General features: G+C 43.0%; 2 protein-coding genes across 4 annotated transcripts; one reads left to right on the top strand and one right to left on the bottom strand.

Moving 5' to 3' along the window:
- Positions 1-1,036: 1,036 nt before the first annotated feature.
- Positions 1,037-6,508, bottom strand: wee2 (WEE2 oocyte meiosis inhibiting kinase). Of its 3 annotated transcripts, none has more exons than XM_020455729.2 (12): positions 6,380-6,508; positions 5,720-6,003; positions 5,187-5,398; positions 4,986-5,043; positions 4,651-4,820; positions 4,159-4,280; positions 3,747-3,893; positions 3,565-3,663; positions 3,386-3,471; positions 3,131-3,301; positions 2,407-2,555; positions 1,037-1,654 (listed from the first exon to the last, which is right to left on the bottom strand). In XM_020455729.2, exons 2-12 carry the CDS (start codon positions 5,984-5,986, stop codon positions 1,489-1,491), a joined length of 1,647 nt encoding a protein of 548 aa, XP_020311318.1. In that variant the 5' UTR covers positions 5,987-6,003; positions 6,380-6,508; the 3' UTR covers positions 1,037-1,488. The 3 variants fall into 3 exon arrangements, with proteins under 3 accessions (XP_020311318.1, XP_031657117.1, XP_031657118.1); XM_031801257.1 differs by having other exon boundaries at positions 6,322-6,391; XM_031801258.1 differs by lacking the exon at positions 6,380-6,508 and adding an exon at positions 6,098-6,271.
- A 311-nt stretch (positions 6,509-6,819) lies between these two features.
- Positions 6,820-20,698, top strand: dennd11 (DENN domain containing 11). Its single transcript, XM_020455706.2, has 9 exons — positions 6,820-7,393; positions 8,006-8,105; positions 8,228-8,386; positions 10,786-10,942; positions 13,799-13,937; positions 14,084-14,215; positions 17,820-17,970; positions 18,045-18,113; positions 18,208-20,698. Exons 1-9 carry the CDS (start codon positions 7,036-7,038, stop codon positions 18,401-18,403), a joined length of 1,461 nt encoding a protein of 486 aa, XP_020311295.1. The 5' UTR covers positions 6,820-7,035; the 3' UTR covers positions 18,404-20,698.

The raw sequence follows: 20,698 nt of genomic DNA, 5'->3' as shown, positions 1-20,698 counted from the left end.
GATTAACCAAACTCCGTCATTGTAACTACTATAGTGTGTGTGCCATTTCTCGGAAGATCCAAACTAATTGCGAAGCTAATTTTTGAAGACTCCATTGAAATGGGCTACTTATTAAATAGGGCAAAACGTGATTGTAAACCATTCCAGCCCTGCTGATGTTTTCTAAATCCTAAACCAAATTGCATACATACAGGCCATCCTCAGATCAATAATACCAGGTTTCTTTCAACAAGAAAAATACGCGAGTTTGCATGCTGTAATAAAAAGTGACATGCCCTAACCACACGAAATAGCTGGTCCAAAAACAAGGATTTACAGTAGCATACAATACTTCTCCCATTTCATGACCTGCGCTGACCAATTAACAAAAACTCGATTTGAATGGAAGGATGATGTAACCCAAATTGTTTTGAATCTTCCATACGCACACGTGATATACTTGTGGGGTTTTCCCTTCAACCCAGTGCTGTGACTGCAAGATAAGGAAGTAAAGTCATCCTAGGAGTCAGGACCAAACCTTTTACTGAGCAAAACATTGGTCTCAATTGTAAAATGACTCAAAAATAAACAATTGCAAATATGGTTAAGTGTGACGAGTGACTGCTTTATCCTTGCATTTAATGTTGAACGACATTTTAGGTCAAATGTAAAATACTGACCCCAAACAAGGGTATTGGTTTAGGTCTAATCACATAAATTGATAACTCTATGGTGGTTTACGGTCAGAGAAATTAACATGCATATGAGTAATACACATGCAAGTGGCTACCCCTTGAAATAAAATCTGTCCTTCCACCAGTTATATTAACACAGTTCTGTACCAATAGATAAACTCCTCTAAATCCTCTGGAAAGTCCCACAGTTAATGTGGTTTCCGTAATTCCGATGCCCTTTGATAAACAATTAAAGTGTGACTTTAATGAAAGACAAACATGTAAAGCAGCTAAACTATGTGTTTCTAGTGTCCTTATGACGAAATACTCTTTAGATGTTTCAGTGGTCTACACTTTCAAAGCCAAACATATTACAAAGAACTCAAGCCTGAGGGCCATTTCATAAGACCTTAAAAGTTTATTTACATTGTAAAAAGCAACAAATCACTGATGTTAATAAAACATTGTTGACTTGGCATTGCACTCACTGGTGTCTGCAGCAGTTCTCAATGGCCCAAATTATTGCAAATAAAACCTACTACTCCACAAAAGTTAAACACTGAACGGCAGAAGTGCTACACAAGGAATTAGTGGAGTTTTGCATCAAATCCTTCCCGCTTTGATATAAATTAGACCAACATACTGCGATTCTACGACACTGATGCACAAAATAAAACCCCCACAGGCTCTTCTAGGTAACTTTTTACCCTGCTGCTCACCAAGTTACATTGAGCCAGTCTAAGAAGTCCCTTGAGTCAGGGGAAAGTCCAATACTTTGCAGCAAGGAAAATCAGTGTTCTGGTACTTCCAATAAGGCCCAGCATGTGATCACCTTTCACACTCCATACCCTGGGCATCCAAAGCTCATGGACCGGGCAGCATTCCTACCGACCAGCCTCCGCCCAGCTTTGGGCAAAGACCCTGTATTAATGGGATGCTGTAGACTAGGGGGAAAAGCCTGCTGTGGGGACAGTGTTGACAAACGAGCCTCCTGCAGCTCTCTGTGGAGGAATCGAGAGAGGGTGTTTATGTACATGGAATAATTCACTTTAATAGTTTGAAAGCATAAATAATTTCTTCAGTCTCATACTTTATGTACCCCAGCCTTACTGATCAAGTCATTATATAAACAACCAGCAGGAATTTTGTGCAGTGGTATAAAGAACTTCAAATACTACTTAAGTCATTTTGGGGTTCTGTACTTTACATTTGACAACTTAACGCCATTACATTCCTAAAGAAAATAAGTGTACTTTTTATTCCATACATTTTCCCCTGACACCCAGAAGTACTTTTTTGAATGCTAAGCAGGACAGGAAAATGGTCCAATTCACACACGTATCAAGAGAACATCCCTGATCCCGACTGCCTCCGATTTGGCACTCATTAAACACAAATGCTTAATTTGTAAATTGTGTCGTGTTGGAGTGTGCCCCAGACTATCCGTGGACAAAAATCAAAATCATGCCATCTGGTTTGCCATAAGGAATTTGAAATTATTTACACTGTTGGTACTTACATGTATTTAAAAATCAAATAATTTTACTCAGGTAGTATTTTACTGGGTGAGTTTTACTTGAGTCATTTTCTGTTAAACCATCTTTACTTTTACTAATGTATGACAATTGGGTACTTTTTCCAGCACTGCTTTTGTGCCACAGGGGAGAAATACATTTTTTTCTGTTTCATATTAACTGCGCCCCCTAATGGAGAGTTCAACCAACTTCTATGCAAACGACATCTCTGCCCTCACTTTTCCAGCATGGCTGTCCTGAACCTCTCCACATTGAGCTCTCTGCGCAGTTGAGCAGCAAGCTTCCCAGTCCTCTCCTTCCTCAAAACAGGTTGTCTGCATAGAGCTGACGCAGAGGGTCGTTGAGATGGCTCCGGATCCAGCAGAGTCTGACAGACACATAAAGACAGCTTATCCCAAACAGCTGCTAATGTAGCAAAGGCAAGAGATAAACCTTGGAACATTTATCGATCTAGAATGAAAAGCAAATCAGTGTGTTGACTTAGCTTTGTGTGGTACTGGTTAATATCTGTCCCTTCCGAAACTGTGAATACCTCTGCACATTTTTATTTTAACTAGGAAAGACAATTAAGAACAATTTCTTATTTACAATGATGGCCTACATTGATCTGGTACACCCTGTACATAGCTCCATTCTTCTGTATTTTATTCATCATGTTAGTTACTATTTTAAAAGACTCTGCATTATTGGGAAAGGCTCATAAGCAATTATTTCACTATGAAGTCTACACCAGCTTCATTCAGCATATGATCAATAAAATGTGATTTAATTTGGATTACAAAAAAATATATTCAGCTGGCATTTCATAAGAAGCTCCAAAGATCACATACAAAGCACACCAAGGAGAAAAACAAAACAAGATGGTGTAAAAGAAAAAAGGTAGAAGAGTGCAGACATGACCAAAACAAGTACAGTTAAGTAAATTATGGGTACATGTGGTACCTGAATGAGACTTCTGAAAGCAGGGGAGAGCTCCTGGGGCAGGCTGGGTAACTGTGCCCGTCTGAGACTGTGCCATTCATCTCCATTCTGAGGGAGAGGGGGCGACCCTGCTGCCAGCAGCACAGTCAGGCCTAGTGCAAATATGTCCGCCTTAGGCAGATTGCTGTAGTCCTGGGCAGCAGGGAGAAGCAGGGGATACAAGGTGTACATTCAAACAAACATAAGTAGTCAATAGAGCCACAACTTTTACCGTACCTCATGCAGGACCTCGCTGGCGAGGAAGCGGCTGTCCCCCTCCTCTACTTGTGGACTGCTGCTGGATGTCACATGGCCCAGGTCACCTGCAAAGAAAACAGGAATCATAGATGGCATCTCAATGACACAGTGCACCAAAGCTAGGAGAGAAAATGTGATATTTAGTGAAAAACTACTACCAATTTTATAAACCACCCCTGTTGAAGGGTCTCCGTCCTCTTCCTCCTCACTCTCACCCGCTCCACCTGCGCTCGAGCATTGGCAGATGAAGATATTACCTACAAATAAGAGCGGGGTGAGAAACGGTGGAAGTGAGGAGTATACATTGCTGTGAATGAGAATAAATAAAGAGGAGACTCACTGGGTTTAATGTCTAGGTGCACAAGGCCAGAGCTGTGAATATACTTGAGACCCATGGAAACGTGCAGAAGTAGATCCCTCAACTCCAGCTCTGGAAACAGCTCTCCACTTGCCTCCTTCTCTAATATGGCATCGTGGAGACTCCCACCTGCATTGTTTACAACACAGTACATCGAGATGCGCAAACAAACAAAAAGTCTCATACATCAATCCAGCCATCTTATTGACAAACACTTATTCAACCAAAAAGTCAGTGTTCCTTCCCCCTGCCAATATTCAGTCATTTAGATTAGATTTATTTAATCACATGCACAGGGTCATAAATGTAGTTGCAGTGTACAGTGAAATACTTATGCACCAATTGTGCAGGTGAGAATGAAACAAAACTTTAAAAAAAATAATATCCAGTCTACCGTCACAATACTCATTCTGTATGATCATGTGATCATCTTCAGCCCATGCTGAGTAATAGCGGACGACATGGGGGTGATGCCCAAGTACAGCATGTGCATACACCTCCTTTAAGGCCAGCTGCCTGGGGACAAAAGGAGACATAATTTACAAACCTCATTACATACTGCAAATAATAAAATACAACATCTCAACAACCCTCAACATTTGAGATCAGGGGTTTGAAACTCAGTCCATAGAGGGCCTAGCGTCTGCAGGTTTCAGGTTTTTCCCCTTTCAATTAAGACTTAAACAACCAGGTGAGGGGAGATCTTCACTAATTATTGACCTTAAATTCATCAATCAAGTACAAGGGAGGAGCGAAATCCTGCAGACACTCGGCCCTCCGTGGAATGAGTTTGACATGTGTTGTAGATGATCGTTTTCCTATTCTCACGCTGATCATAAGGCCCAGGCTATTCTTAAACAGTGTGAGGCCGGTGGTGCTGACTCACTCATTGGCAGACCCGGCAAGTGGTCGGCGAGAGCGCTTGATGGCGTACAAGCAGCCGTCCAGCCTCTTCACACACTTGCACACCACTCCAAACTCCCCTGCACCGATGTGTCCAAGCTCCAGAAATTCACTCTCATACCTAGACAGCATGAAAGCCTGGACAGCCTGCCTCTGCACAGACAGACGGAGGACAAAAGCAGGAAGTGGGAGTGTGAATGGCAGAATTAGGACGGACAGAGGAAACGGCCAAAAGAGATGAGCTTAGTGACTAAATGAGCCGTGGACAGGCAGGGGAGAGGGAGAGCCAACTGTTCAATGGACAAAGATAGTTTGTACCTTGGACGGGATAAATGCATCATCATCCTCCTCTGATGACGTATGGCTCGGTTTCATTCTAAAAGATGAGATGATAACTTCACAAAACCCACTCAGTCTCAAAACACTATAGAGACTCAGATGGCCTTGCTACCATGTGCTATTACACAATCACCAAAACAATACCATTTCCAATCACAACCGAACCCTTAGTTGGGTTACCTGCATCCATAGTCGTCATCGTCACTCCTCCGACTCTTCCTCTTGTAGTGCTCCCTGGTCCTGTGGAACGTGTCGGGGGTGAAGGGGTTCACATTGACAGAGGGCATGCGGCTGCACTGGGCAGGGTCAGTGGAAGTGGCGAAACGCAGAGCCCTCTGACTGCGGCATATCTTGGTGCTAGAACTGGGCAGAGCTGACTTGGACAGCAGACTCTTGGGTGAAGAGGGATGTGGAGAAATAAATCCTTCTGACATGTAAAAATGCACTTAATTCCAGGATTTTACATTGGAGGTAGCTACACATTGTAATGTGTGATTTGAATAGTTTCAGATGAAAGAAATCAAGAAAGTGATCCATGAGGGCATGGTCCTCTGTAGCTAAGTTGATAGAGCATGGAGTTTGCAACGTCAGGATAGCAGGTTTGATTCTTGGGAATACCCAGACGTAAAATGTATACACACATGACTAAGTCGCTTTGGATAAAAGCATCTGCTAAATGGCATATATTATACATAAGATAAATGTCCACACACCTTGGGAGTACTGGGGGAGTCACAGAGCCTCAGTTTCCTCCAGGCGGCATAGGGAATGGGGGTGGTCGGTGAAACTGGGATGGATGGGGATATGGTGAAGCTCCTGGTGCAATGACGCTGCACTATGGGTGTCCTGCACACAGAGTTGGGACTTGGGATCTGAGGATTTCTGGAGCTCCATTCATCCAAACTGCTGTCACTACCCTCTTCCTCGCCACAGCTTGAGAAGTCCAAGTTTTGCACCGTCCAGTCACTTCCCATGGCCATCCCTGACTCAAGGAGTTCTAGAAGACAGGCACTGATAGTGAAGTGATTCTTCCATGATGAAACAAAGGGTCAATAAAAGGGAGAACCTAGTGAAAATGACTTGTTCCTTACCTTGAAAGCAATATGGAGGAGGCTGCTTTCAAGGTAACACATGTATTTTTTGAAAATTAGTTCATTTCTGTTAAAGGGATAATTTAACTAAAACACCCGAATCCCTTGTAGTTCTCACATGGTTACACGCATGGCCTACTAACAAATTAATGTTTGGGAATGGGAGACAGGCGATTGGATCATACAAAGTTCCAATAGCACTAAATGTATAATGTATTCCTTACTTTTAAATATTTTCCAATGCTTTGAAAGTTTGAATGAATACACTTCTGAATTACTTACGATCAAGTTGCCTACCAGAACACCAGGTTTGAATTTAGCTGAGTATGTTAATAAGCAGATTATATTTAAACTAATTAGAAACGTCATCTATCAAGTTGACCTCTTTACTGCATCCTATTGGCTGAATGTAATGTATGTCATAAATAAACACACCTTATTTTAAAGGCACAGTAGTATGAACATTTTTAGCGTAAACAATTGATTTTATGATTCTAAATAATGCATATAATGACATAATGTCTGTGTCCTATTAATGAACATATTTCTCAACGATTAAAATGATTTATGGACTCATCAACAACACAACTTCTGGCCAGTCTATCATTAGATTACAAATATAACATTCATGAAAAGCAAGGGAGCTTTATGAACACACTTTATCACAAATACCGGTATGTAAATAGGCCACCTATCAAATATTGATCAATCCACGTGAGCGGAAGTGTGTGACATCATCACCAAAACACTGTGTGCGCTGGCACTGGAGCTGGCAGAAGCCTATTTATCAGCGCATGTGACACGCTTACAAATAGCAAGAAAACGGCAGGGAGGAGTGAAACACATAAGGGTCTGTTGAAGCAGTAGCCTACTGACGTTATCTAGTGGAATTATATTCTCCATAGTTCCGCGTTGTTCATCTCAATTTAGGAAGCAATATGGTCGAGCAGTCGGATCGCGCTCCACTGCTCGACTGGGAGGAGATTCCACCAAACGAACTGACCCAGGCGGTTCCCGCTCGAGCAAAAGAAAATGGATCGGAATCAAATCCGCCAGACGGCCGCACTCTGGGCAGCACCGCGCTCGCCATCGGGTGGAACACTAGCTCTGGGGGTCCAGTAAGTGTAGCAACCATTCCCAGCGTGAACAGGAGCCCTCACCTTGACCACCCTGGCCCATGGGGTGTTCCCAGCCCCATCCATGCCGACTCTAGAATATCTCTGAAAGAACGACTGGGATGGGAGGAAAAGGACCAAATAGTGGCTGTGTTTGTGGTAACCTTTGACACAAGATCAGGTGAGCAAGAGCAATACAGTATGGAGAGAGTGTAATTTACCTTACTGGGCACAGTGGGGGACTGACTCATTCCATATGGAAGTGCGCACACACTGAAAGATGACGTTGCAAGAAATGTCTACTGTTCCTTTCTTCCCGCTAGCTTTGCTTATCTACGCTATTAAAATATGAACCAATATGTAGAGACCCAAATCATTTGTGGGAAGCATTTGTCAAATTATTAATTTCTTCTGCCATCGCAAGGTTCAATAAGCTCTCTTTAAATGTGAATAATAAGAGTAATGCAGTAACCTACTGTTACTTTACTTTCTAATTTGATAAAGTTTCTGGTTTTCTCAGTGGTTATTATAGCAAGCGTCTCTTGACCTGGGGCAGTTTGTGTGTTCCTCTGTTACACCAGTATCACTAAGAAGGGAAAGCTTTCTGAGAGTCCTGGGAAACCAGTGTTACTACTTACCCTCTTCAACTTCCCTTTTATGGTACGCAGAGTTTTATAGTAAGATAGAATGTGTAAGGAAAAAACTGGGGACATGGTGGATGAATTTCATTCTCTCACAGTGAAGTGAACAGTATGGAAAATCAAGTGTATGTGTTTGTGTGTGTCAATGGCAGGTAACATGGTGGAATGGTGCTTACCCCAAGACGTGAATCTTGACGGAGTGGAATTCAAGTCAATGGCGAGCGGATCACACAGAATCGCCAAGGACTTCATGTAAGACTATTCCCCCAACTAAATGCACACTGTTATTGGCAGAGGACCATCAGAACCCTATCAATAATCTGTACGATGTTGTATACATTCACTAGATTCATCCATGTCTTTCATTTTTGCAGATATTTCCGTAAAGGCTGCTACTTTGGGCTGGCTTGTTTTGCTAACATGCCTGTTGAGAGTGAATTGGAGAGAGGGGCGCGGATGAAATCTGTGGGTATTCTGTCTCCCTCTTACACCCTCCTATATCGCTACATGCACTTCCTGGAGAACCAGGTTAGGTAAGTACTTGTCTGTCTGTTTGTCTGTTTGTTAGTTAGGCTTGGGCAGTACCCCGGTAGATGGTATGAACTAAGGATGCACAATATATCGGTGAACATATCGGAATCGGACGATATTAGCTAAAAATGCCAACATCGGCATTGGCCCGATTTTCTAGTTTAACACCGATGTGCAAAACTGATGTCAAAACTGATGTCAAAGCTGACGCGCATACCAATGTCTGCTGTGTGGATCGAGCAGTCAACAAGTCGAGCAGTCATTTGAAAGAGTAAGAACAAGTCAAAATCCATTAACGCCAAGATAATGGAATTCATTGCCCTTGACAATCAAACGTTTTCTGTCGTAGGTGATGTTGGCCATCGCCGACTGGTCGAGCACCGGTACACACTACCAAGTGAGCTATTTTTCAGATGTTGCCCTACCGGAGTTACACAGTAATAGCGTCACTGCTATTAGCTTCACGACTGACATTTGAACCGGCGATATCAGCCCCAGGAGCATGCTGACTCTGACAGCACAGTGGGTCGTCAAGGATTTCTTACTGAAGAAAGTTGTATTGCATGCTCATGAATATGCTGGTTGCCATACCGCTGCTGCCATTTCAATGGCTTTTGAGAACATGTTTGAAACTTGGAAACATGAACATGCTAGCTCCATTCAAACAACTGGCTCGAGAAATAAGCTCATCAACTGTGCCTGCAGCAGACATGATACCCTTTGTCATGACATTGAAACGCCTGCTCAACAGAACTGCCAACACAGACTGTGAACAAGCGATTCGGTGGCATTCTCTCTACTGTGTCGCCGCCATGCTTGATGCTAAGTACAAGGACCGCTACTTCTATGCAGACAAGAAACAGGGTTTATGTAAAATGTTACATAGACAGCTGGACAAGATGGAAACAGACGGACACAGTGACGGACACAGTGACGGACACAGTGACGGACACAGTGACGGACACAGTGACAGACACAGTGACAGACACAGTGACAGACACAGTGACAGTGCGCACAGAGGAAGAGAAGCCATGGGCAGAGAGCTGAAACTTCACTGCTTGATATGCATGATGAAATCCTGGTTGAGAATGGAACGACTGAACAAATGAACGAAACAGCACAGCAAGTAAGTTTTACTGGTAATGGGGACATACGTAAATGCCAACAAAATAACGTGTGTGTGATACAGCCTGGATTCGAACCAGGGACTGTAGTGATGCCTCTTGCACTGAGATGCAGTGCCTTAGACCTCTGCATCCGTGCGTGTGTTAACTATTTAACTGTACGAGAATGCTTAAAAGGCTGCTAAAATGTTAAATATTGGTTATCGATATCTGTTTTTTGGCAAGGAAAATATAAGATATCGGTATTGACCAAACATGTCATATCGGTGCATCACAGGTATAAATGGTATATTTTGAAATACCGACAGTATGATGTTGAATACAGTATTTACAAATATATATCTAACGGTAGCTATGCCACTGCTTCTACCTAATATAGGTTAAGTACAACTATAAAAAAATCTAAGATGCCAAATAAATGATATCCAGCTCAGGGCTCCAGCTTTGCATTTGGTTCACTAACTTGCTAGCATCGGCCTGATGTCAAGATCAAGCTTCTTGGTTACAGAAGAGCCATTCAATTCCCTCCTGGATCGAGATCCCTGTTGCCTAAATGGTTTTGTGCGTAAATAAATAAATAATAATCATTAAATATATACATTTTAGAAATGGTGCACATTCGGTAATACTGTATACCTTGGTATGGTACAGAAACGTTACGACGGTATGAATATCTGGATACCACTCAACCCTACTGTCTGGTCTGTCTGTCGCCTGCTCTCACTGTCTGTGTCACGGTCTGTCCATTCTCTCTCTTTGTCACTCTCTTTCTTATCCGTCCTGTTTCACATTTCTCCCCTTATTTCCTTCCTCCTCTCCTTCGTCTGTATTTTCAGTCTCCTCATCTATTAAAAATAAGCCCTGAGTCAATGCCACCACCGTCACTAGAAGCCATTTATATCACATGAAGTCTTTGTATGTAATCATTGGAATGGAAGAAACCTGAACAGTTTCCCTCAGTAAATCTTGTCTTTATGCTTGAATCTTCAAACAGAGCCTTATCTCATTAACTATGCATAAAGAAGTGACACATCCAGTTCATGGTAGAGGTGTATGCTTGGGGGGTTAATCTTGACTGTATACAGTACAGGTACTTTATGTGGATCCATTGAAAGTACTATGCCACTTCCAGTTCCCAGGGAGGGATTATCCCAGGTTTAATCCAATCAAACCATGCTGTAATGAGTCTTCGATAACAGTCTCTTTCTTACCAGTGTTATCACTGAGATGCCAACTGCAGTCAGCATATAGAAAGTGTATAGTGTCTCTCCATGCAGACACCAGCTCCAGTGCCCTGGCTCGTATTCTCCTCTGGAGGCCTTCTATGAAGATAAGAAAGCTGTGCTGCCCCCAGCAGGGAACGGCCTTGTCACTGCTTGTCCAACCAGTGCTTGGGTCCCAGCCATCAACCGCTGCATGCACCCAGAGATGAAGGTGAGCACCTACGGCCACCTGCACCAGTCACTGATGTTACTGTGTGGCTGTTGTTTGTGTTAGTTGTGGATAATTGGCAATTAAATGTTTTGGTTTAAGTGTGTTTGTTCATTTTGAGATATGTGATAACTTCAAATCAAACTTTATTTATCACATGCGCCGAATACAACAAGTGTAGACCTTACCGTGAAATGCTTACTTACTAGCCGTTAACCAACAGTGCAGTTCAAGAAGAGTTAAGAATATATTTATGAAATGGTAGCACAATTCAATAACGAGGCTATATACAGGGGGCACCGGTACCAAGTCAGTGTGCGGGCCGACAGGTTAGTTGAGGTAATTTGTACATGTAGGTAGGGGTGAAGTGACTGCATAGATAATAAACAGGAAGTAGCACCGGTGTACAAAACCAATGTGGGGATGGGGGTGTCAATTTTATGGGCTTTCCTCTGACACTGTCTATTTTATATGTCCTGGATGGCAAGAAGCTTGGCCCCAGTGATGTACTGGGCTGTACGCACTACCCTCTGTAGCGCCTTACGGTCAGATGCCGAGCAGTTGCCATACCAGGGGGTGATGCAACTGGTCAAGATGCTCTCCACGGTGCAGCTGTAAAATTTTTGGAGGAACTGGGGACCCGTGCCAAACCTTTTCAGTCTCCTGAGAGGGGAAAAGGTTTTGTTCCCTCTTAACGTCTGTCTTGGTGTGTTTGGACCATGATAGTTTGTTGGTGATGTGGACACCAAGGAACTTAACTCTCGACCTGCTCCACTACAGCCCTGTCGATGCTAATGCGGGCCTGTTTGGCCCGCCTTTTCCTGTCGTCCACCATCAGCTCCTTTGTCTTGCTCACATTGAGGGAGAGGTTGTTGTCCTGGCAGCACACTTCCAGTTCTCTGACCTCCTCCCTATAGGCTGTCTCATCGTTGTCGGTGATCAGGCCTACCACTGTTGTGCCGTCAGCAAACTTAATGATGGTGTTGGAGTTCTTTGGCCAAGCAGTCGTGGGTGAACAGGGAGTACAGGAGGGGCCCCAGTACACACCCCTGAGGGGCCCCAGTACACACCCCTGAGGGGCCCCAGTGTTGAGGATCACTTGGGGGCGGCCCATCAGGAAGTCCGGGATCCAGTTGCAGAAGTAGGTGTTTAGTCCCAGGGTCCTTAGCTTAGTGATGAGATTCGTGGGCACTATGGTCTTGAACCCTGAGCTGTAGTCAATGAACAGCATTCTCACATAGGTGTTCCTTTTGTCCAGGTGGGAAAGGGCAGTGTGGAGTGCGATTGAGATTGCATCAGTTGTGGATCTGTTGGCGGTATGTGAATTGGAGTGGGTCTAGGGTATCAGGGAGGATGCTGTTGATGTGAGCCATGACCAGCCTTTCAAGGCACTTCAAGGCTACTGACGTGAGTGCTATGGGGCAGTAATCACTTAGGCGGGTTACCTTCGCTTCCTTGGGCAGAGGGATTAGGGTGGTCTGCTTTAAACATGTTGGTGTTACAGACTCGGTCAGGGACAGGTTGAAATTGTCAGTGAAGACACTTGCCAGTTGGTCCACACATTCTTTGAGTACACGTCCTGGTAATCCGTCTGGCACAGCGGCTTTGTGAATGTTGACCTGTTTAAAGGTCTTGCTCACATCGGCTACCGAGAGCGTAATAACACAGTCATCCAGAACAGCTGGTGCTCTCATGCATGCTTCAGTGTTGCTTGCCTCAAAGCTAGCATAAAAGGCATTTGGCTTGTCTGGGAGGCTCGTGTCACTGGGCAGCTTGCGTCTGGGTTTCCCTTTGTCTGTAATAGTTTTCAAGCCCTGCCACATCTGACAAGCGTCAGAGCCGGTGTAGTGGGATTCAATCATAATCCTATATTATATTTGCTTGTTTGATGGTTCTCCTGAGGGCATAATGGGATTTCTTATAAGCGTCCGAATTAGTGTCCCGCTCCTTGAAAGTGGCAACTCTAGCCTTTTAGCTCGATGCGGATGTTGCCTTTTAATCCATGGCTTCTGGTTGGGATATATACGTACGGTCACTGTAGGGACAATGTCGTCGTTGCACTTATTGATGAAGCCAGTGACTGAAGTGGTATACTCCTCAATGCCATTGGATGAATCCCGGAACATATTCCAGTCTGTGCTAGCAAAACAGTCCTGTTGCATAGCATCCAGGTCATCTGACCAGTTGCATATTGAGCGAGTCTCTGGTACTTCCTGCTTTAGATTTAGCTTATAAGCAGGAATCAGGAGGATAGAATTATGGTCAGATTTGCCAAAAGGAGTGTGGGGGGGAGAGCTTTGTATTCATCTCTGTGTGGATTAAAGGTGGTCTAGAGGTTTTTCCCCCTCTGGTTGCACATGTGACAAGCTGGTAAAACTTTGGTTATTTCTGATTTAAGTTTTCCTGCATTTAAGTCCTCGGCCACTAGGAGCGCCGCTTCTGGATGAGCATTTTCTTGTTTGCTTATGGCCTTATCGAGTTGGTTGAGTGCGGTCTTAATGCCAGCATCGGTCTGTGGTGGTAAATAGACGGCTACGAATAATATAGATAGTGTGGTCTACAGCTTATCATAAGGTACACTACCTCAGGCGAGCAATACCCCGCGACTTGTTTAATATGAGACAATATTTGCACCAGCTGTTATTGACAAATAGACACACACCCCCACCCCTTGTCTTACCAGATGTAGCTTCTGGTAAGACGAGGTGCTGTATGTCCATGTAACTCAGACTCCTAATGTCAAGGAGAGATTTTGGGCAATAGTTTGTTTTTGGTCCATGCTGAGCAAGCTTATCCAGACTGAAAATGCATTACCGTATCAGACAGCCTGACAGTCTGTTCTATCTCTGTCCCCTCCAGATCACCCACCCGGCCGGCTGCATGTCCCAGTTCATCCACTTCTTTGGGGAGCAGATCATGGTGCTGTGGAAGTTTGCCCTGCTCCGAAAACGAATCCTTATCTTCTCCCCACCACCTGTGGGTGTCGTGTGCTACAGGGGTGAGAGGGAGCAGCTGACACACACCCACACACAGTCACCTTTACAAACCCCCACATATTTGTTTTTCAGATTTTATTACAGAATTCTGTCACTGAGTACTCCTGTCTCTGTAGTGGTTTTTCATGTTGCTCTGTACTCCCCACAGTGTACTGCTGTTGCTCTCTGGCCAACATCTCTATACCTGGGATAGGTGTGTCTGTGCCTGAGTTCCGCCCATTCTTCTACATCAATGTGGCAGACATTGCTGCCCTGGCAACAGAGATGTCATACGTGGCTTGTGAGTGTTGACCTGGGGCTTTTGAATCCACTGAACAAAAATATAAACGCAACTTGTAAAGTGTTTTGTCCCATGTTTCATGAGCTGAAATAAAATATCCCATACATTTTCCATACGCACAAAAAGCATATTTCTCTCAAATTGTGTGCACAAAAATGTTTACATCTCTGTTACTGAGCATTTCTCATCCAACCACGTGTATGGTGTTGTGTGGGCAAGCGGTTTGCTGATGTGAACAGAGTGCCCCATGCTGGGGTTATGGTATGGGCAGGCATAAGCTATGGACAACGAACACAATTGCATTATATCGATGGCAATTTGAATTCCTAGAGATACCATGAGATCCTGAGACCCATTGTCGTGCCATTCATTTGCCACCATCACCTTATGTTTCATTATGATAATGCAAAGCCCCATGTTGCAAGGATCTGTACACAATTCCTGGAAGCTGAAAATGTCCCAATTTTTCCATGGCCTCCATATTCACCAGACATGTCACCCATTGAGCATGTTTGGTATGCTCTGGATCAACGTGTATGACGGTGTGTTCCAGTTCACGCAAATATCCAGCAACTTCACACAGTTATTGAAGAGGAGTGGGACAACATTCCACAAGCCACAATCAACAGCCTGATCAACTCTATGCAAAGGACTATGTGTCGCGCTGCATGAGGCAAATGGTGGTCACACTAGATACTGTTCCATGCCCCTACTTTTTTTTTAAGGTACACTACATGACAAAAAGTATGTGGACACCTGCTCGCCGAACATCTCATTCCAAAATCATGGACATTGATATGGATTTGGTCCCCCTTTTCGCATTATAACAGTCTCTACTCTTTGAAGGCCTTCTACTAGATGTTGGAACATTGTGATTCCATTCAGCCAAGAGCATTAGTGAGATTGGGCACTGATGTTGGGTGATTAGGCCTGACTTTCAGTCGGCGTTCCAATTCATTCCAAAGGTGTTCGATTGGGTTGTGGTCAGGGCTCTGTGTAGGCCAGTCAAGTTCTTCCACACCGATCTCAACAATCCATTTCTGTATGGACCTCGCTTTGTGCATGGGGGCATTGTCATGCTGAAACAGGAAAGGGCCTTCCTGAAACTGTTGCCACAAAATTGGAAATACAGAATCGTCTAGAATGTCATTGTATGCTGTAGCATTAAGATTCCCCTTCACTGGAACTAAGGGGCCTAGCCCAAACCATTATTCCTCCTACACCAAACTTTACAGTTGGCACTATGCATTGGGGCAGGTAGCATTCTCCTGGCATCTGCCAAATACAGATTCATCTGTCGGACTGCAGATGGTAAAGCGTGATTCATCACTCCAGAGAACACATTTCCACTGCTCCAGAGTCCAATGGCGGCGAGCTTCACACCACTCCAGACGTTGCTTGACACTGCGCATGGTGAATTTAGGCTTTTGTGCAGCTGCTCATTATGCTCCTGATTAACAGTTTCTGTGCTGACGTTGCTTCCAGAGGCAGTTTGGAACTCCACATTGAAAGTCACTGAGCTCTTAAGGCCATTCTACTGCCAATTTTTGTCTATGGAGATTGCATGGCTGTGTGCTCGATTTAATACACATGTCAGCAATGGGTGTGGCTGAAGTAGCCGAATCCACTAATTTGAAGTGGTCTCCACATACCTTTGTATATATAGTCAGGGTAAGTTACTTCCTAAAAGCAATCTGTTACAGTTACTAGTTACCTACCCAAATTTGTAATCAGTAACGTAATTTGATTACTTTCAGTTACTTTTAGATGACTTTCCCCTTCAGATGCATTAGAAGAAGACAAAAATGTATGTTACCAATTAAATAACATCTATTGCAGGATAAATTCATGTTAAAGTTTACATAGCTGACCGTATATGGATGTAAAATTGTACTTTATGGGTTGGTTATGTAGGCTTCTTCTAACCCATCGATTTCTACTACATATAATACGATAAAATTATATCATTACATTAAAAACCAAAGTGTATCAGAATTCCAATAAATTATATACCCCTTGATCTTCAAGAATAGGAAATATGGAAGAATAGATTAGCCAAATTGTTTTACCTGAGCATAACCCCAAAACGAAGGACTTATTAACCAGCCCTACTCTGTTTGTGATTTTGTTGTCAATAAGGACTGAGTGGGCTCATTGATTCGAGTTGAAAAATAAATTCTGGGCTCATTGAATGGCATGCTTTGAGCACTACTGAAAAGTGCTATTTACATGTTAAAAATTAATGCCATATTCGGCATTTGCTATAGGCCTATTGTTTACTTTGTTGTTGGTGACACTTTGATATCTTGATAATATGCAATGGTTTTTAAAAGCAAATCCACAGATAAAACGGACACCCCACCTCTGTTTTGGTAAAAAAGCTGAGGGATGGGCCTGGAGAAATGTAACCACTCAGATAAATAGACAGAGCTATGGATGCAAGGACTGACCATCCATGATATCAAAATTATTGTTTTAACCATGTTATGAGGCTTTACAGTGTTTTACATTTACAATGTTTACAAACGTTGGAAAAAAACAAGCAAAAACAAGTCCAAAAATGGATGTAGCAACTACAGATTTCCTCTTTTAAGTCTATCAAATGTGTGCGAGTTTGAGCATGTGTCCATTAGGCCTATGTTTTTATTTATTTTTTATCAGCACGAATTAGACTGAGCAATAAAAGCCCCACTTTTATTCCATAGGCTGGAATCTACACTATGCAGCTGTTGTAAGAGCACATTTTTCACTTGCTGTTTCAAAAACAATGATTGATAGGCAGCTTAACCTTCTTGAATTCAACCATTATTGGATTCAAATAGACATTTAGATTTGTGAACAGCCATCCACAACAACCACAATCCATAAGGCACAAATAGCTAAATGAGAGAGCAGCAGTGTGATTCACATCAACGCGCTTTGTAGATATCAATAATACGTGATATCCGTGTAGCCGTAAACTAGACCACTGCCGGCATCCTTACCTCCAAGTGTTTATTCAAGTTGGATAATCTTTGGAATGCCGACAGCAGTGGCACCATTGGAAGACAAAGCTTAGACTGTAGCCGACAAAACCCTATTCCTGCTCTTTTCCCGCGATCCATCAAACACATTTGGTGTGTCATCATAGTGGTCTCTGACTTGTGGTCAGACGCTCAGGTGCAACAAATTTAAACTTGTGCCTTTTTTCAATGCTTATTTGGATGTCATTGAGAACAGAAGTGTCAAACATGTATTTTTCTTCTCGAACATCCTTTCTGAATTTAAAAGTAATCATCTAGTTTTTCAAAAGAATCTTTAATCTGATTACAATATTGTTGCTGGTAACGGATTACAGTTACCGGTTTTTGTATTCCCTTACATGTAGCGGATTACATGTAATCCGTTACTCCCCATCTGTGACCAACAAATACAAATGCGTATTCCTAGTCATGTGAAATCCATAGATTTAAGGCCTAATGAATTTGTACTGAGTTACAGTTCATACAATCTTTGAAATGATTGCATGTTGCGTTTATATTTTGGTTCACTATACATTATGCTAAGATTGATAAAGGTGTGTGTGTGTGTGTGTGTGTGTGTGTGTGTGTGTGTGTGTGTTTAGGTACGACAGAGAAGATCTTTGAGGAGAAGAAGGAACTGTATGATGTGTATGTTGACAACCAGAATGTGAAGACACACAGAGATAGCCTTCAGCCACTACTCCGGCTGAATGGGGTGGACCGGGAGAAGTATAGGAAACTCAGCGAACAGAGGTACACAGAAACTGATAAATGGTGGAAGCCATTTTGAAGAGATGCTGCTGATGATTATGTAACTTTTTTTTCAGGCAACTGCTACTTTACACTCAGGAGGTGGATGGAGACTGCACATCAAATGAGGAGGACCTCTTTATCCTGTGAGTTTGTTTACACAACAGTATCTTTTGGTTGGGCTCAGTCTGGAGTGTTTATCAAACTTTCTTACAGAATGTCCTCTGTTCTCTCCGCTAGATTTTTCATGGAGCAGAATAACCGTATCTTCCAGACTCTATCGGAGGTGGCGGCGAGTGCGGACCCCACTCTGACGGCAGAGCACGTGAGGGCCATGGGGCTGGACCCTCAGGCAGACCGCACTTTCCTGGTGGACCTGCTGGAGCTCTATGGCATTGATGCCATGCTGGTCATCGATAACCCCTGCTGCCCCTGAGCCCTGTGTGGCCTGTGCTCCTCTCTCCTTGTCCCCTGAAGACACTGCCTCCTACTCTTCGTCCCCTGGCCTCCTGCCCAGTCAAATGCCTGCAGATTTCTCTTGGTCTCTCGCCATGCTCCGGGATACAGCCATCTTTGGCCAGTGTTAACTTAGAGACAGCTCACCTGGCCAATTGGGCCACGATAATAGACACTGCCTGGACTCTGCAGTTCTCTCGCTAAAGTCCGTTTCACATTCAACAACCACTCGTCTTGTTTGTCTTTTCGCTTGGCATCTGTTCTCTTCTCACTTGGATTTCTGCTTGGATCACCAGCCCTAGTCACTGGAAGTGGAAGTTCCACGGAACCTTTGATCAATGTGCCTCGTTGTACTGCTCCCAATACTATGGAGCACTGCTGACTTTGACCAACAGCGCCATGTATCTACAGTAGCATCCTGTTTGGGGATGGATAATCGATTGTTCCTCTCACTTGGAACCTTAACTCCAAATTCAGCCATGGCACCAAGCCCTTTTTTCTTACGTCTTTACAGAGGATTCTACCTAACCATGTATAGTATAATACTAAATATTCATGCGATTGTCAGGGCTTTTATTTTATGGATCTAAATCCTTCTGCTGAATATTGTTTCCCAAACTTCTACATCAGGTTTGCTAGAGCTGAGAGTAAAGTGTTTTCACTCGGATTTCCTCTTAAAAAGCAAATTGTGCTGAAGTTGATCAAACTTTTATTTTTCAGAATGAAAAAGGGGAGCAATGTGAATATTTGTGTGTTTGATAAAAGTCAATAATCAAGAAAGATTCACACATCAAGACTAATTCCATGAATCTGCTTCACATAAACAAGAAGACCTATTTTGGTTCAAATAGGAATACAGTGTTTTTCATGATGTTAGCTAATCATACACATTAAAAGGGAAAGATGAGTCATGCCAGATGTATTTATTTGATATAATGCCCTCATCCAAGGAGGTATTTATTATGGAGCTGAGGTTGAATATTTGTTAAATACTGTAACATTTCATTAGACTGCACATGTTTGTCTGACTTGGTCCAATGCTGACACCCATACAGGCAGACTCCAGTCACTTGTTTTTCTTGTTCCCTGGTCACATTGCACATGTGTATGGTGACTTTTGGATAATGTTTTGTGTAGTGTTTTTATCAAAATTAGACGTTTTAAAATTGTGAACCTAAATGAATGCGTTTCTATGACACTAACTTATCATGAATGCTGCACCACACCATAACCTCTGTACTCTTGTTTTATGACCACATGATTATGGGTCAACATGTTTGTGTTCTGATTTAATGGCCCAATGTTGTCAGCAGAGACACTATTACTAAAAGTGCAGTCAGTGATGTAACAGTCTGTCTGCCTCGGAGCCAGCAGGAAGCTTTGTGTGTTGTGTACTTCAAACTGTACTGCCCATTTATCAATGAGATTTGTTGCAGATTAAATTAGATCCACGGGTGGTCTATGAGAGGGCAGATACAACTTTCTTTCTTGTTGGAGCTTGTCAGCTGCAGGAAGGAGATCGTTGTGCCCGTCACTGTAACAATGACTCCATTTGTATGCTTGAGGTTCACAGAGGGAATTACTCCCCTCTCTGCGCAGACAGACAGACCCTGATATAGGATAAATTGAGATTTTCATCAAAATAAGATAACATGGACAGGGGAACTTGATCATAGATCAGCACTCCTACTGTGAGACCCTTTTTGAAAACAGGCCCTGGAGATGTTATTTTGTTCAATAGTCCTGGGTGACTGATTTAAATCAATGTATGAAGCAGTCATCCAATAGATGTGAGTTCAATGACGCATCAAATATTTTGTATGAAGACTGCAAACTGCTTTCATTGGGTTCGACTGGTCAGTAGATGTCAGCAATAGTGGCACTGTTCATTGAGGTTTAGCTGGGGACAGTTCTGCCCTACAGTGTGGGTTAAAGCCTAATTAGTGGGTCATCTTTGTGTTAAGTGCAGGCACTCAAGACCACAGGTGTATTATACCTATCAACAGGAAGAGGCATAGATGAAATGTTTTAGATTTTTAAACACTTCCAACTACTTTATCAACATGTCAATTAACACTACTGATATTGGTGTTTGGTAATATGATTAAATGTAGTTCACACCCATGTTGACTTAGCCCCTTTTCCCTTGTTTGTTTTGACCTGTCCCACCCTGTTCTTTTCAGCACATCCTGGGCATGCGACTGTTTGTTTTACAGGTGTATCATGTAAACGTAGTAGAAAATGCACACGACACAAATAAATGTATCAAATGCCT

This window comes from Oncorhynchus kisutch, linkage group LG22, assembly GCF_002021735.2.
Source record: "Oncorhynchus kisutch isolate 150728-3 linkage group LG22, Okis_V2, whole genome shotgun sequence".
Classification (NCBI taxonomy): Eukaryota; Metazoa; Chordata; class Actinopteri; order Salmoniformes; family Salmonidae; genus Oncorhynchus; species Oncorhynchus kisutch.
The sequence above is the reverse complement of the archived record's forward strand: the minus strand, read 5'-3'. Positions and strand labels throughout refer to the sequence as shown.